General features: G+C 43.1%; 1 protein-coding gene across 4 annotated transcripts in view; it reads right to left on the bottom strand.

Annotated features, from left to right (window-relative positions):
- The window catches only part of SGCD (sarcoglycan delta), a 309,952-nt gene that overhangs the window by 113,000 nt on the left and 182,076 nt on the right, over positions 1-14,876 (bottom strand). For all 4 annotated transcript variants that reach the window (XM_042881464.1, XM_042881463.1, XM_042881466.1 and 1 more), the window contains one exon: positions 10,714-10,899. In XM_042881464.1, coding sequence (XP_042737398.1) covers positions 10,714-10,899 — 186 coding nt within the window. The remainder of the gene's footprint in view (positions 1-10,713; positions 10,900-14,876) is intronic.

The following is a 14,876-nucleotide window of genomic DNA, read 5'->3' as shown; positions in this document are numbered from 1 at the left end:
CACTTCTCTTTCCAATTGCCCAGATACTGTCTATATTTCAAAGTTTACAACTCTCCTTTGCAGCCTGCCTCCGGAGCCACACACTGCCACTGATTCCCCTCTCATTTATACCTGTGTAACCCAGAAGCAATGCCACAGACTGATAGCCCTGTATGAGGAGAGCTGAGTCATCCATCAAGTGCCTGGCTACTCCGTATTTATTTAGCATTGTCTGCAGGCAACAGGGAATTAACCAACTTCCCAGCTCCAGGCTCAGACCTCACCTGCAGAACAGACCTTCCTCAAAGTGTGAAACTCTTCCCTCATACAGAATGCTCCTGTAGTACAGACCTGTAATGCCTTCCATTCTGGTGACTTTCTTATCCGGATGTGGAACACAGCCATGGTGCTGCTCCTATGGGCTCCCAACATCACCTACAACAAAGGTTTCATTGTGGCCTCAGGCTCCCTGTACAGAGCACTGTTATCTCAACCCTGAACTCCTAACAGCTCCTCACTCTCATTTAAAGGAACAAAAGGACTGACTAGGCAAACTACTGCAGAAAAACTTCTATTAGAGGAAAGGTGCAATGGCAAGAAATGCAGCTCCGCTGGGAAGAAGAAAGAAATTAAACATCTGCTTTCTAACACACAGGATTTTTCTTGTGCAATTTATGACAGTGAATCATTTACTATACTAGCAAAGACAAATACCTTTGGTCAATAGGTTCTGACAAGTAACTTCAAATAAAGATGAAATTTGCTCTATAATCTACACTTACTGCTGGTGAACTGAATCACCCTTCCTTCCAGACAATGCAGTTTTCTGTAAAATCACAGCAGAATTGTTAAGATCCACCTAATCTTCCTCTAGCCCAGCCATTTGCTGCTCAGCCTGGCGTTCCTCCCCTTCACAAAACTCAAGGCTTTGCTGAAAACATAACAAACTCATGTGATGACATGCCTCCATAAATAAGACCTTCATTCCACAGTAGTTCATGTGCACAAATATGTAATTAGCAGGAATTCCTTTTCTAACATGCACGAGAAGTAAATATTGTAAAAGGCATTTGATTTCTTAGTTTCCCAGAATGAAGAGCTTCAATGCCTTGTTTGGAAGGACGAAGTATTTGTTATCAGAAACAATGCCACCTTACTAAATAACCTCAATCAAAATCAGCACCTACACACAGCTATATGGCTCGCACCTACATGAAATACATTACAGGGCCCAGCATACGTAACTAAAACACCCTTTTTTTCCCCCCAGAATAAAGAGTTGCTGTTTGTCAACATGTTTGCTTGCTAAGAAACATCAGAGGAAGATCCCATGTTTTCATGTACTTAACTGCAGTTGCAACTTGGAAAATTATGACAACTCTACAGATGACCAACTATGATGTTTCCATTTCTGACTCGTGTAGCTCTAAGAGGTCACTACAAAAAATTTCAGAGACATTTTATGTGTTTTACTGTATATTAACAAGAACTTGTGTGATACATGGCGCTAATGAACAACATGAGAACACAGGATAGCAGAATGCTTTTCAACATTCATACCTTCGGCATGGAGAACAGACAGCAGAAAATGGACATATCTGCTGCTGCAACATATACTCTAATTTCTGTCATGCCTGTTTTCAGATCTGTGATAGAAGAAGGGATTTCAATAGAGCAGAGGGTGCAAGCAGAGTGACTGTGCTGCCAGAAGAGGCATGAAAACACTGAGAGAAGTAATTAGGCAGAATGCACGATTCGAGTGCCACACACTCAGTGTCTGAGACAGCGCCTCATGCAATCTCTTGCTTGCCTTAGGCACAGTGTGCACTGGGGTCACTGGGGCAATGCAGCAATGTGGAGCACTGGGCATCCTCAGAAATCCCACTCTGATGTTGACACCAACTGCAGGACTACAAACGTATTGTGAAGAGGAAGATCACCTTCCTTCAAAAAGAATGCATGGTGCCCATGGGCTTTTCAAAAACACACCACAAGCTTGGCTTTTGAGTAATTAAATTGAATCTTAGCTGGTTAAACCAAAGTGAGGAACGCTTCACTGGGTTCCTCAGTCACCTTCACCGCACAAGGATAAAATAATTTTGAGACCCTGTGCGTAGGAGGAATCTTTTTTTTTTTCTTTATCCTGTGGTGGGGCAGAAACTCTAAAGACTTCCATTATAAGCAATTACTGGAGACGTGGAGGCTTCTCTGAGGTTAAGCCGCCCTTCATTTTCTCAAGAGAAGCCTTTAATTAAATGCAAATAATCACAAATTTCATATAGCAGATTGCCATAATTTCACTATTAGTTACTGGATCTCATTTAAAAATAGGAAAGAGGTGGGCAATAGTGATGCGTGGATGAGAAGTAATGAGAACTCAAGGGGTCAAAGCTGAATTACCTGTGCAAATCTATTCCTCTTCTATAAATCTGTCTGCAACCATATCATTTCAGTGTTAAAAGGTTGTCCTTCATGCAAGTGCACTGGAGTGTAGTCCCATAGAAACTTGGGCCTCAATACAAATAATTACCTCACTCCATCTTACCACTGACCACAGCGGCGAAGGCAGGATGGGTAATGGGGAAGATGTAATTGAAGTGGAAATGACCAGAACTAAAATGTAAGCTGTGATGAATTCAAATGGTATATTCAAACTCATCTCCATAGCAAAGCTCTGGAAGAACAGGCACATAGAATGGCAGCATCCAGCAGTGAGTACTTCAAAGACGTTTATCAAATCAGGAATGGGAATATATAGCAGAAAAGATGCATCCAAGAACAGAAGAGATAACACAGTGTCTGCAGAGAGAAGAGAGAAGCTGCAGTCCATAAAATCACAGGTTTGTAATTTTGTCCACAGAACTGTTAAGGCTTTAGAACATGTTCTCAACACTGTGTAAGGTAAATCATAAAACCGTTTGAGTTGGAAGGGCCCCTTAAAGGCCGTATGGTTGAACTCCCCTGCACTGCACAGGGATGCCCACAGCTCCATCAGTGCTCAGAGCCCCTCCAGCCTGACCTTGGGTATCTGCAGGGATGGGGCACCACCACCTCTTTGAGCAACCTGTGCCACTGCCTCACCACCCACTCACCACTGCAAAAAAACCTTCTTGTATCCAATCTAAATTTCCCCTTTTTTAAATGGGGTAGATGCATGCAAATGTAGGGAGTATATGCTACTTTTTTCTTACTCCCCTTCTTTGGTTTAGTCAAACAGAAACACATCACAGCCAGCCACAGAATCATAGAATGGCTTAGGCTGGAAGGGACCTTAAAGATCATCAAGCTCCAACCCCCTGCTCTGGGCAGGGCTGCCAACCACTAGATCAGGTTGCCCAGGGCTCCATCCAACCAGCAGCAGTAAGCCTGCAAACTGGAGCTCCTTGCAAAGAGCCTGAGTTTCTGCTGCTACGTGCTTTGCAGTGGTGACAGAGCCACCTCCAGCCCCATTCCACAGACTGTGCAACACCAAACAATAAGAATTTAAGCAGCAACTTTCTGAAAAGCTGATGGCTTTCCAGTTCCAGGCCAAGCTGGAAAAGGCGTGGAGGCTCCACCAAGCAGCTCTTCTGCCTGAAGCAATCACCGAGAAGAGGTGCTTCAGAAGAATTCTATTTTTGTTAGAGATGGCTGTTCGGTTTTCAAAGCTGAGAAGGTCACTGCTCTCTGACATGCAGAGAGTTCAGGAGTGTTGTCAGGAAGCTCAGAAATTAAAAAAGAAGCAAAAACAAAAACAAAAACACACAGAACTAGGGAAGGAGGGGTGGAGAACCTACTACATGGATCAGCCCGGTACGTTACTTCTGTGTGGCTTCCCAAATTAAATCATTTCTCCTAATGTACTGTGAGAATATGGGGAGGGATCAGATTGTGAGCTATTCAAAGACCTAGCTGATTATCAGCATTTTAGCAGCGAGCTTGTTTTTGTTCTTCCTCGCATTTATAATAATACCTTTTACGTGCTCTCTAAGAGACAAATCTTCTGCTTCAGAACCACTAGGCTGAAGATCTTTTGTTGGCGCTGAGAAGAATGCTAATGTGAAATATCTTGTTTCTTCAGATGAAAGAGAAGCTGAGAACAATCCCCTGCGGAGGGAGGTGGCAGAAGTGGGATCTGGGATCGAGAGTTTACGACTCACCTCCCTGCACAGCCCACTGTACCCACACCACTTGCTGGGTCCTGTAGGGACCGATGGCATTGCAGCCATAAACCCAAGATACGAGATATTCGTGTCTCCTGAATACATACATCTCTTCAGAGGTTTTCGATATGATACGTGGCTTAAAAACAATAGAGAAGAGAGAGCCGAAAGCTCGTATACTGAGATGGAAGCACAATTGCATGAGCCTCAGTTCTTCATGAAAGCCAAACCACCAAAATATTTGAGGGAAAAGGGCTACCTACCTCCATAACAGGCTGTATGCTGCAGCCTGCCTCGTGCAATAGACGAAGAATAAAAACAAAGAATTACCTGATGATTGCTACTTAGCACATACCATTTGGTTTAGAGGTACTGATGGAAGGCTCGCCATCTTTTTCGCTTCCATGATATATCTGTAAGCAAACCCGATGTCATGGCACCAGAAGAACTCAGAGGTTTAGCAGAGAGTACAGACAGTGAGGAAAAAATATGGGCTCCTTTCATTACTGTGTGCTAACAGGAAGATGAAGGCTTTACGTGCTTGTGCTGGCTGAGAGGATACACTATTAAGACAATAAAACTGACATATTGTCAGAGACTGAGTTTTCAAAGGTGCAGCACTGGAAGAAATCGATGCATTGTAACTTAGCAAGTGATCAGGACCAGAAGCCTAACACTGTGGTGATGCAACAGCACAGGAACCAACCTTGCAACAACATCTTGCAATATCCTATCAGAACTGTTTTATTCTGAACTCCAAAAGAGTGAAGCTGAAATAGCAGAATATATATCTTTAAAGGATATACAATCCCAATTGCTTTTAATGCAGAAACAGAAACTTTAGGTCTCTGAAAATAGAATAAGAAAAGCAGAACATTATTTTTTAAATTTGAGAAGAAGGGAATTTGAATTTGGGGTACAAAACCACAACTAAAAAGCATTATCATTAATAACGGATCCACTGTAGACAATGTCAACATTTTCACTGCATCCCACAGGGGTAAGGATTTAACCTTCTTCAGATTTGAACCTTCTTCATTTAACAGTACAGTCACTCACAGCATTGCTGGTTCTGTCAGATCCCTACAAGATTAACATCTTTATATCAGAAGATGCAGACCATGTGAATGAGAATAGAAAGGAGAGACACAAAGCTCTAGGGTAATGAGGGCGGTTTAGAAACAATTACTTGTTTTATAAAAGGAGGAACATGAATTAAGGTGGAAAAGTGCACAATTCTGTTCGTGCAAAGGAGACTGAGGGGAAAAAAAAAACAGTCACCCTTTCCTCAGTAAGGATATAGCAAAATTAATTCTAATTCTAAACAATTTAGCTGACCAATTAGAGCTGCACTACAAAGCAGAAGCTGAGAAGCAAAGCAGATTTATTTCCCATGTTGGCTTTAGAATTGCACCTAAAAAGACCCCAGAGAAATCATGAAAAGGGAACATAAACTGCACAGTCATTATATTCTGAAGCAATTTTTAATTAAAAAAATTAGAACAAAGTCTGTTCCTTTAAATCATTAATAAAAGAATCCAGCCTATTAAGCAGATGAGCTTTCTTAACTCTAATCCATCTTTACTGCTGTGTTATTACCCAACTGTTTTCCTGTAATTAAAATGTGGCAGGTAGTTTACACACAAGAGGGAGTAATTGTATCGGAAATAACTGTTCATAACCAAACTTTAAAAGCATATTTTTCGTATAAACTTCTAATAAAGAAAGCAAGATAGTAATATTTAGCACTTTTGCTACCTACAACAGCATTTTGTCTCTAAATTGTTAGCATTTTATTCAGCAATGTGAAAATACACCCCTCAAACTACAAAGATGGCCTATCAGTCATTTGTTCCTACTCAATTAAAATATTAAAAAATACAACCAAACCTTATACTAAAGGATCCCAAACTGTGTGGCTCTGGAAAGAGAATTTGAATGCGCTGTAGGAACCCCTGTGAACTCAGTCAGATCAGGACAGGAAGAGAAGGTCCCCTTCTCTCTGCATCCCAAGGGAGATGGAGTGAGCCAGGTCATTGCCTTCCCATATCTTTGAGGCATTGCCTCCAAGGTACGTGCTCAGGTGGCATAAGCATTGTGTGTGTTTGCTCAGACCTGAGTTTGGAGGAAGCTTTTGCTCTCAAACAGCCTCCTGAATACCAAAGCTGCAGAATAATTTCCTTACAAAGAAAGAGTCAAAGACTTTTCTATAGATTTTGCTTTGCATTATTCTTAGAAAGCAGTTCTCCAGGAATTTCAAACCTTGCAAGCCAACTTAGGGGAAATTACTTATTCTTACATATAGTCTGGCAGTATTTGGCAATATAGAGGACTGCAGGCTGCTGTATGCAAGCAGTTTCCGTTCCAAAGAACATACAATTCAAACTGGGTGGACAAAAACACCGTGTCAGAGCAAAGAGACCTCAGTGGTGTGACTGGCAGATGAGTAGGTGGACTGTTGCCATTTAAATATATAGCCCCAACAGATCACAGATATTCAGTGTATCGTAGGCAAGTACTCTACAGTGTGTGCTCCCCTACAGAGTCACAGGCAATCCTACTGCTAATGACTTGCATCACTGGATGCTAATGCAGTTTGACCATAAAGAGTAAGACCATTACAAGCTCTGGTTCAATCCTTGTAATTAGATTGGCACCTACAAACCTTGAGGGGCTCAGCTGAGCTCTGTAAAATACGTAGGATACAGCTCAAGCTGCCCCAGACCTGCAAGCTGAGAGGGTGAGTCACATACACAGCCCAAAGGCATTCATGTTTTTTCCCCACATCCATTATGTGTAAACCACATACTTGTACCATGCTTGTCCAAGAGCCAAATGAGCTGGAGTACCTTTACCTATACATCATCAGAAAGTTTAATGCTGGGTAACAGTTTCTACCTCAATTAGGTTAGGGCACCTTCAGCGGGCATTTGGGTTTCCAACCCAAATTGATGGCATCGGTCCAGATTCATTCTGTGGTTTGGTGTAAAAATCAAAGTAAAGTTTAGAGGTAGCAACCTCCGCAGAGCTTCCTGCAGCATAGCTCTAATGCAAATGAACTGGATAAATGGACCTGACTGTGTGAACCAGCTGTGGAACAGGCAGATGATATTTCGGGTACCCTCCAAGTCTGTTTTTCATACAGCTTGTGCCGGGTAAAATCATTTAGAACAAACCGAGGATCAAATACCACACAGGGACTGAGTGATTGCAGCATGGCACAGACCGGCTGTGACCAACTGGCCCCACGCAAACACAGCACCTCTTTGACAGCCCCACGTAAGAAGCAACAGCCACACTTAAACTTACGCCTTGAATGTTCAGATTAAAGCAAAACCAAGAATAAATTAGTTATGCCTTGCTCATTAAAAGGCACAGATTGGAAGCTTATGCTTTGATTTCACGGGAGTTTCCTCCCTGAGCATGTCACAGGGCACGCAGAGGGGAAAGGAAAGGGAGTGAAGAAAGGGAGCTCAGGGCTTGACATGGAGTGATGGGTGCTGCCCAATACGCTGTACAAACTGCATGAGGTGGTGTTTTTTTTCCTCTAAAATGGACTCGCTTCCTCCCCTCCCTTCTCCACACCCCATTATCAGCATTTAAAACACCCCCGAGTTTTCCTGAGCAGGTTTGCTGTGCTCATTAAGATACACTGAGCACTTACTGGCTTTAATGAGCACTCATTAAATTCCGGTAAGTGCCAGGACCATCCTGTGGAGCTGAACAGACTCAGGTTCTGGGAGAGATCAGGGGTTGGGAAGATACTGGAAGCATTACATTTTCCACAACAACAAAACTATAAAACTTCCCCCTCCTTTCTTCTCTTTCTTTTTTTGCTCCACAAGCACTGAGGTAACTCAGACCTGCTAAGCAGCAGCTATTGCTTACTGACTGCTCAAATCAATCCCTTGCCCCAGAAGGCCTCTCAGCTCCTCTTATCAGAACAGGAACAAATTAAAGATTTTGCGTATTTGCATCTCCTCATTTGAGAATATTCGTACGTTTGTTATTTAGAGATAAAAGTCTGCTTCTAAAAATTCACTTAGCGCAGTGATTTCCTCAGCCGCAGGGAATGGTGCAGGAGGAATTGCAGAGCAGGATCCAGAGCAGCTGGTGAGGCTGCAGCAGAGCAGCACCATGGGCTCAACGCTCATCAGGATTGCATGCCAACCATTTCCAAGGAACTGTCTGCTCTGTTCTTAATAATCTGATCAGTCACATCATTCGGTCCCAACACAGCACAGTAGCGCCATAACTGCAAGCAGTAGGAGTCTCAGATGTCTGCTGAGCTCCTACCACTCTTACAGAGGGGTCTTTACCAATTCCAGCTTGGAACAACGAAACCTGGTTGTACTTTGCAGGTCCATCTTGGAGGAAGACATCTCCTTCTACCAAAATGCATCTCCACGTCTCTTCTCTGCAGTTCTTGCCCCAAAAACTGGGAGTTGTGCTTGGACAGGTAAATGCCTTGAATTCTTGTCACCAATATGCAAAAAAATCCATTTAGTAACAGATCTTTTTCCAGAGATGACCAGAATGAGACATTTCGCCTTGACTGAACACAATCTTTTGTGCTATGGCACACATCTCATAATTGCTCTACATTCATACAGTCGTAGAATGACTTAAGTTGGAGGGGATCTTTATGATTGGCTCTTCTAAGTCCCCTGCCATGGGCAAGGTTGCCAATCATGAGAGCAGGCTGCCTAGGTCCCCATCCAACCTGACCTTGAATTTTTATTTTACAGACTAACACAATTCAAGACCAAGGAGACAAGGTGCACACCTCCTACGTGCCCTGTTCTTATGTTTATTTCCCACTGGCTGTGTCAGAAATATACATCCTGACCAGCATGCCCACACGAACCTATATATATCACAAAGCAGTTCTCACTGCAGTGCTACAGCATGGGTTTTCATCCCCCAAAGCTGTTCAGCACCTATTGACATGAAAACATACAAATTAGCTAAAAACAGACACAAATACACTTTACGCTGGACTAATTCCCAATGAGTCACAGAGAGTAAGTGACTATTTAAGGAAACTGAATCAGACAACAACTTGAAGATCAGGGCAGCATTGAAAAAGCCAGCATACAGGCTAGGGAGGAGAGAGCTGCTGGAAGGGAGAGGTTTTAATCTAATGACCGTATATGTCAAAATGCCATCAATTTCATAATAAATGAATAAATAACTGGTCGGGGTAATAATTAACTGCTCCAGTTTGGCTCACTCTCTCATCCACTCACAGCTTTTAGAGGATCACTGTTTTATAATTGCTTGCTCTCTAAGCATACGTGCGTCACAATGATCAGCACACCTTGACAGCAAACCAGTTAGAGAAACTAACTCAACATGTTCCCCTGCCACAGTACGTTGCCTGCTGGATACAGTAAGTCAGAGATTGTTTATTCAACTTCTCAAGGCCCATTAATGACATAATGCTAGACACAGCTGTTCAGGGCTTTGCAAGACCAAAGCAGAGAAAGAAATGCTGGAAAACTTCAAACACACTATTCGCATCAGAGCCTGGCTGGGAAAGTCCTTGAAACTGATTTGGGTGATTTTAACCTTACAGCTCTCTCATGAAGTAAATCCAGGATTAAAGCCTCAAACTTAATTTCTCCCAAAGATCCTAATGGACGTAAAATCGCTCCACCTGATCAGGGTGGCAATGACTGCTTTGAAAAAGGGGACATAAGTCATTTCATTTTCACTCTGTTTGGCCAAATTATCTTCTGAAAAGCTAGGGCCTGCCTTACATGCTAGCACTTGAAAATAGGGTGTGCTTGGCTGATCGTGTCCTGACTTTCTGGTGTGTTGAGCAAGGGAAGAAAAGTTCAGTCGGTAATGAAAGGCACCCTGTGCTGTGCCAAAAAGTCTGAGCTGAGCTAAAGTGGGCGCTCCAGGCCCAGAAGGCACCACCTATCCCTATGCAATCTGTTTCCCATTGCAGATCCACACTTTTCCATGCTCAACCCCAGCTCAAGGGAGGCAAGGATAAAATCCACCTGAATGCCACACCCAGAGAGCCACTCCAGGAATGTTTTGCCATGCAGCTCCTTGAAACACATTTTTATGTAACTTTCCTTAAGAAAAAGGCAAACCAAGTTTCATAACTGCTCAGCCATGGAGAAAAAGCAAATAAAACGTGTAAGAGGAAGGCTCAAACTCATTCCCATCCCCCAGTTAAAAATAACCTCTATTAATAATTTTAAAACACTTTATAACTGAACCTTTGGGAGGCTTTATAAAAAAAACGTTTGTGTACATATTATATAAATACAAATGCGTGTGTGTATGTACGTGTATGTGTATGTATATATATAGATAAGATCGGAGGAGGAATGTGATTCATGATGCTGAGCTGATTTCCCAGCCAGGCAGTCCTGCAGACAGCCCTAAGAGTCATTCTCCAGCAGAAAAAAAAAAAGAGGACTGTAGGATAAATTTGCTCCTCCCTGCTGCAGCAGCTACCCATGGCAATTACACCACCCCATTACTGAAGCCATACCTAAATTCATGGGCATAGAAGCCACCACCATCCCCCATCCTCTTCCCCCCATCTTTTAGGGTAACCACTAGGACTTACAATTGTGAAGTTCATGACCTTCAGAATCCAGATGGTCATAGCAAGGTTCACCAGGATTAAAATCATTAGGAGCAGCACAAAGAAATAGAGGCATCTCTTCCTCCAGCCATAAATCCCGACTTTGTATACTTGGGGCCCTTCCGAGGTCTGCATGGTGCTCCTGTGCGCGTATTGCTCCTGAGGCATCTGAAACAATCACACAAAAATAAGAACGCGGATTAAGCAGCAAGACAAATCCGATGATAAAAACTGCTAAGGGTTTGTGTCTGTGCCTCTTTGAGGTTTGTGGAGTTTTTGTTCTTCCTTTTCCTTTCAGAGTTTACCAGCTGGGCAGCACCTCCTTCAGTACCTTAGTTCTGCGTTATTTTCCTTGCTGCTCACTGTATGCAGTAACACACGGTAAGAGAATTTTATGCATTAGATGTATATATACATTTATAAATACACATAAGCACACTGTCTAAAGGTATCCTATGGAGATCATTCTCAAGTGTCTCTCCTCAACCACCCCGGGTTTTGCAAGGCTGGCACTCTAGAGCCTCGAAGGATCCGGAGGGGAAAATTCTGCATGCATTTGGTAAAAGCAGTTGAGTTCAGCAGTTTGTTTTGAAGATGCAATATTACTTCGCAGAGGCTTTAATTCAACAAAAAATCACCTCAAATAAAATCACTCCTTCCAGACAAAGAAAAAAAAGGCAAAGGGAAAAATGTCTTTCTCTCTCTTCCTTAACTGAATAAACCCGAAACATAAAGTTCTCCTAAAATAATGCCCCAAATATCTGCACGGATTTAACAAGGATGCCCTGGGAAAGCAGACATGGCGTGGCAGGACAATGCGAGAGCCAGGAGAGAGGAGAGAACGAAGGAAACTCGGGGCTGTACAGCATGGCAGCATCCCCAGGATAAGTTTGGGTTTTGCATCTTGGTCCCCAGCTTGCTGCCAGCAGTCAGGGGTCTGGCTGCCCCACTGCTTTAAATGGCATTGCAGCCAGTGGGGATGGAGGGCAGCAAATGCACTCAGGGTTGTGCTTATGGAGGCAGATTTTGCCCCACAAAAGTATTCATTGCCTTCTTGCCCTTCACTTTGGCTTGTGGAAAGTCCTTTTCACATGCTTCCCCCAGGCGTCAGTTTCTTACATCGCTTCTAATAACGTGCTGCCTGCTGAGCGTTCAGCATTTAAGACTCTAGGCAGACAAAAAAACCACCAGACACATTTCTGTGCTACCGATTCAACATCAGGGACTTCTCCCTCAGAATACCTGGCATCAATGTTAGCATTCAGTGAATTACAAAATTCACAAAACAGGAGAAAACAACGCAAGCTCCTCTCTGCGGGAGTGTGATCCATAAGGGCAGAACAAAACAATGGTAGAAACGAGATGCTCATTGACACTGACTTGTGCCTGTTTGTTTACCATTAGCCTCATGTTTTTTTCTTACTTCTAGGCAAACGTACAAACAGCATCTAATAACAGCGTGCGGTGGGCGGCAGTGCAGAGCCCATTGCAATGGAAGTGTCAATGGAAGGTGATTTTCTCCCCAGCACAGATCTTCTACTAGCAGCATTGCACTCGCCATGAAGTTAGCACTTTCTCTTTGTTGCCCCAACACTGAAGCCCACACAAACAGGAGCTGCCTAAAGATCCAGAACCATGTTTTTTTTTCTCCTTCTACACTTTGTAAACCTTTTAGCAACTTTGGGAGTGCTTAGATGTGTGTTTGCTAACACAGGTTGCTGTTATCACCCACAGTTAGGAGATCAGACACCTCTCCCTTCCTCCACCAGCTTTCATCATTGCTGAAGCGCAGCCTCAGGTGCTAAGCAAGTCAAATCAGGCTCTAAATTCTTCTCAGATGCCTGTCCTGATGTGCACACATAAAGCAAAGCTAACTAAGCAGCATGCTCAGAACAGCCATGCTCCTGCACAAAAGTGGGATCCAAAAGTAACCTTCCTGCAGAGGGCAGAGGATCCCATCTCCCTCCTTCTCCTTCAGCAGTTGCGTCCATCCCACACACTCAAAACTCATAGCAATGGCTGAAAAACAGATTTTAAAAAACAATAAACACAGTTCTCCTATCACTTTCCTCTCTGGTCTCAGAACCCTTGCAGTTTTAGGAACTTTTCCCCTTACATCCTTTGGGCAACATTCCACCAAGCACACCAAAGAGCTTGGATGTTGCACAACAGTGCTGTTGGTTTTTTTAAGGGTTCTCATCTGGTCTAAAAAACCAGACGAGATGGCCACAAACCATGCCTTACTCAGAACTCAGAGCATGTGAATATCTGCAACATTACTTAGAGAAAGCAGCCATACTCTGGGGAGGAACCAACAACTGCATGGCAGATAGGATCCTAGTGTGCCCACCTCAGTCAATTCAGCCAACTTGTACTGGAAGAGCATCGCAGAAGGAAGGTATGACATAGAATCATAGGAAAAAAACCAAGATCATCTAATCCAACCCCAACCCACCCACACCATGCCCACTGACCATGTCCTTGGTACCACATCTCCACAGCTCTCAAACACCTCCAGGGACAGTGACCCACCACCTCCCTGGGCAGCCTGTGCCAATGCATCTTTCTGAGATGAAATTTGTCCTAATATCCAACCGGAACCTCTGCTGTCTGTATTAAAGAGCAGCTTTCTATGGTGTAACGGTCCTCACCATAAAGCACTTCTGCTGTTCAGACCTATGGGGTATCTGCCCACACAGCCAAGGCTCAGGCAGACCCTGAGCTATTAACAAAGGGAGCAAAGCAAGTTGCTCACAGCAGATCCAATTTGGTCTTCACTGCTATTTTGCTCCCAGGTGCTAAGTCAGCAATTGTAAACTGGGGAGGGCTTTGCAGCACAGTGCTTGTGCCAGAAGAGAGGAGCCATGGTACAAATAGATGCACTTGGAGAAAACCAGGCCCCTACACCACTGCAATCACTCAGCTTCTGTGCGAGGGGACATCTTAAAAAACAATAAATTATGATTTCCACTACCTAAGGGAAATTATAACAACAACTACTGTACAGTCACAGATTTTATTGCCTAATATTTTAACAGGGGATCCTGGAGAGCACATATTAAATGCAGCATCTCTCTTGGAGAAAACGAATAAATTGCATCTCCAGCACTCTCAAATCATGAAACAAGTCTGACCAATAAGAAATAGCCTGAAATACTGAGCACAAAATATCTTCTTATTGCAAAACTTGTTTATTCTCCCCTTTGCTCTCTCCTTTTTTTTTTTTTTTTTTCTTTTTTTTCTTTCTTTTCTTTTTTTTCTTCCCCACAACTGCTAGAGTGGAGAAAATGCCAAATCCAACTGAGGCAAAACTTTGCAGACATCAAACGAATTTATAGGAACAGAACATAACCACAAAAAGCAACTTGGATCCACACAAGAGCCTCATTTTGAGAATTTCTCTTGTTCAAATAAAATATTTAGCTCACAGCTGCCTTAACAGTGATAGAGCAACCAAAGGACTGCAACGCGCATAGTGAACATGACCTAGTAATATGGCATAAATTTATAACAAGACAACAACATGGGAATCATAGATGGGATGCTGTTTCCATATACTCTCACACATAAACTCTCCATAAACTCTCACACAGTTACACTTGAAGCAATATACGATCTCTAGCAAGCCCTTCCCCTCACCCATGACCACCAAAAGAAAAGCTCATGTCTGTCATTCTCTAGGCAAGAGAAGAACAGATAATGGACATTGAGCGCTGAGGTGGGCTAAACAAATGTATAGAAGAGGACGGGCTGTAAGGCACCTACATAAGGAACAAGCTGCATCCACTGCCAGTAATTTGTTCTGTGGGGGACAGAGAAGTATGCTAGTCATGATTTATATTTTGACACATTCTTCTTAAACATTGTAATGATATTGGCAGCAAATTAGGCACCAGAAAAGCAGTATTACTGTGAAAGGAAAACCAGTGGTTTCATTTGCAGAGCACCCCTTCCTTTTCAATCACCGAGCTGAGAAGAAAGGCTGCTAGCTGCTTAATGGGGTAGTAGTTTTTGCAGGAAAACATTATAAATGGTCACTCAAACTCGTAACAGCCAACAACCAATGCTGAAACAAATATAGTGGAAATTGGAAGGAGAGGCACTACTTCCAAAAGTCAGAGCTGTATGCGTCTGCCTGCCATGGG

This window comes from Lagopus leucura, unplaced genomic scaffold (assembly GCF_019238085.1).
Source record: "Lagopus leucura isolate 7727_CA_CO unplaced genomic scaffold, USGS_WTPT01 Super-Scaffold_100030, whole genome shotgun sequence".
Lineage (NCBI taxonomy): Eukaryota > Metazoa > Chordata > Aves > Galliformes > Phasianidae > Lagopus > Lagopus leucura.
The sequence above is the reverse complement of the archived record's forward strand: the minus strand, read 5'-3'. Positions and strand labels throughout refer to the sequence as shown.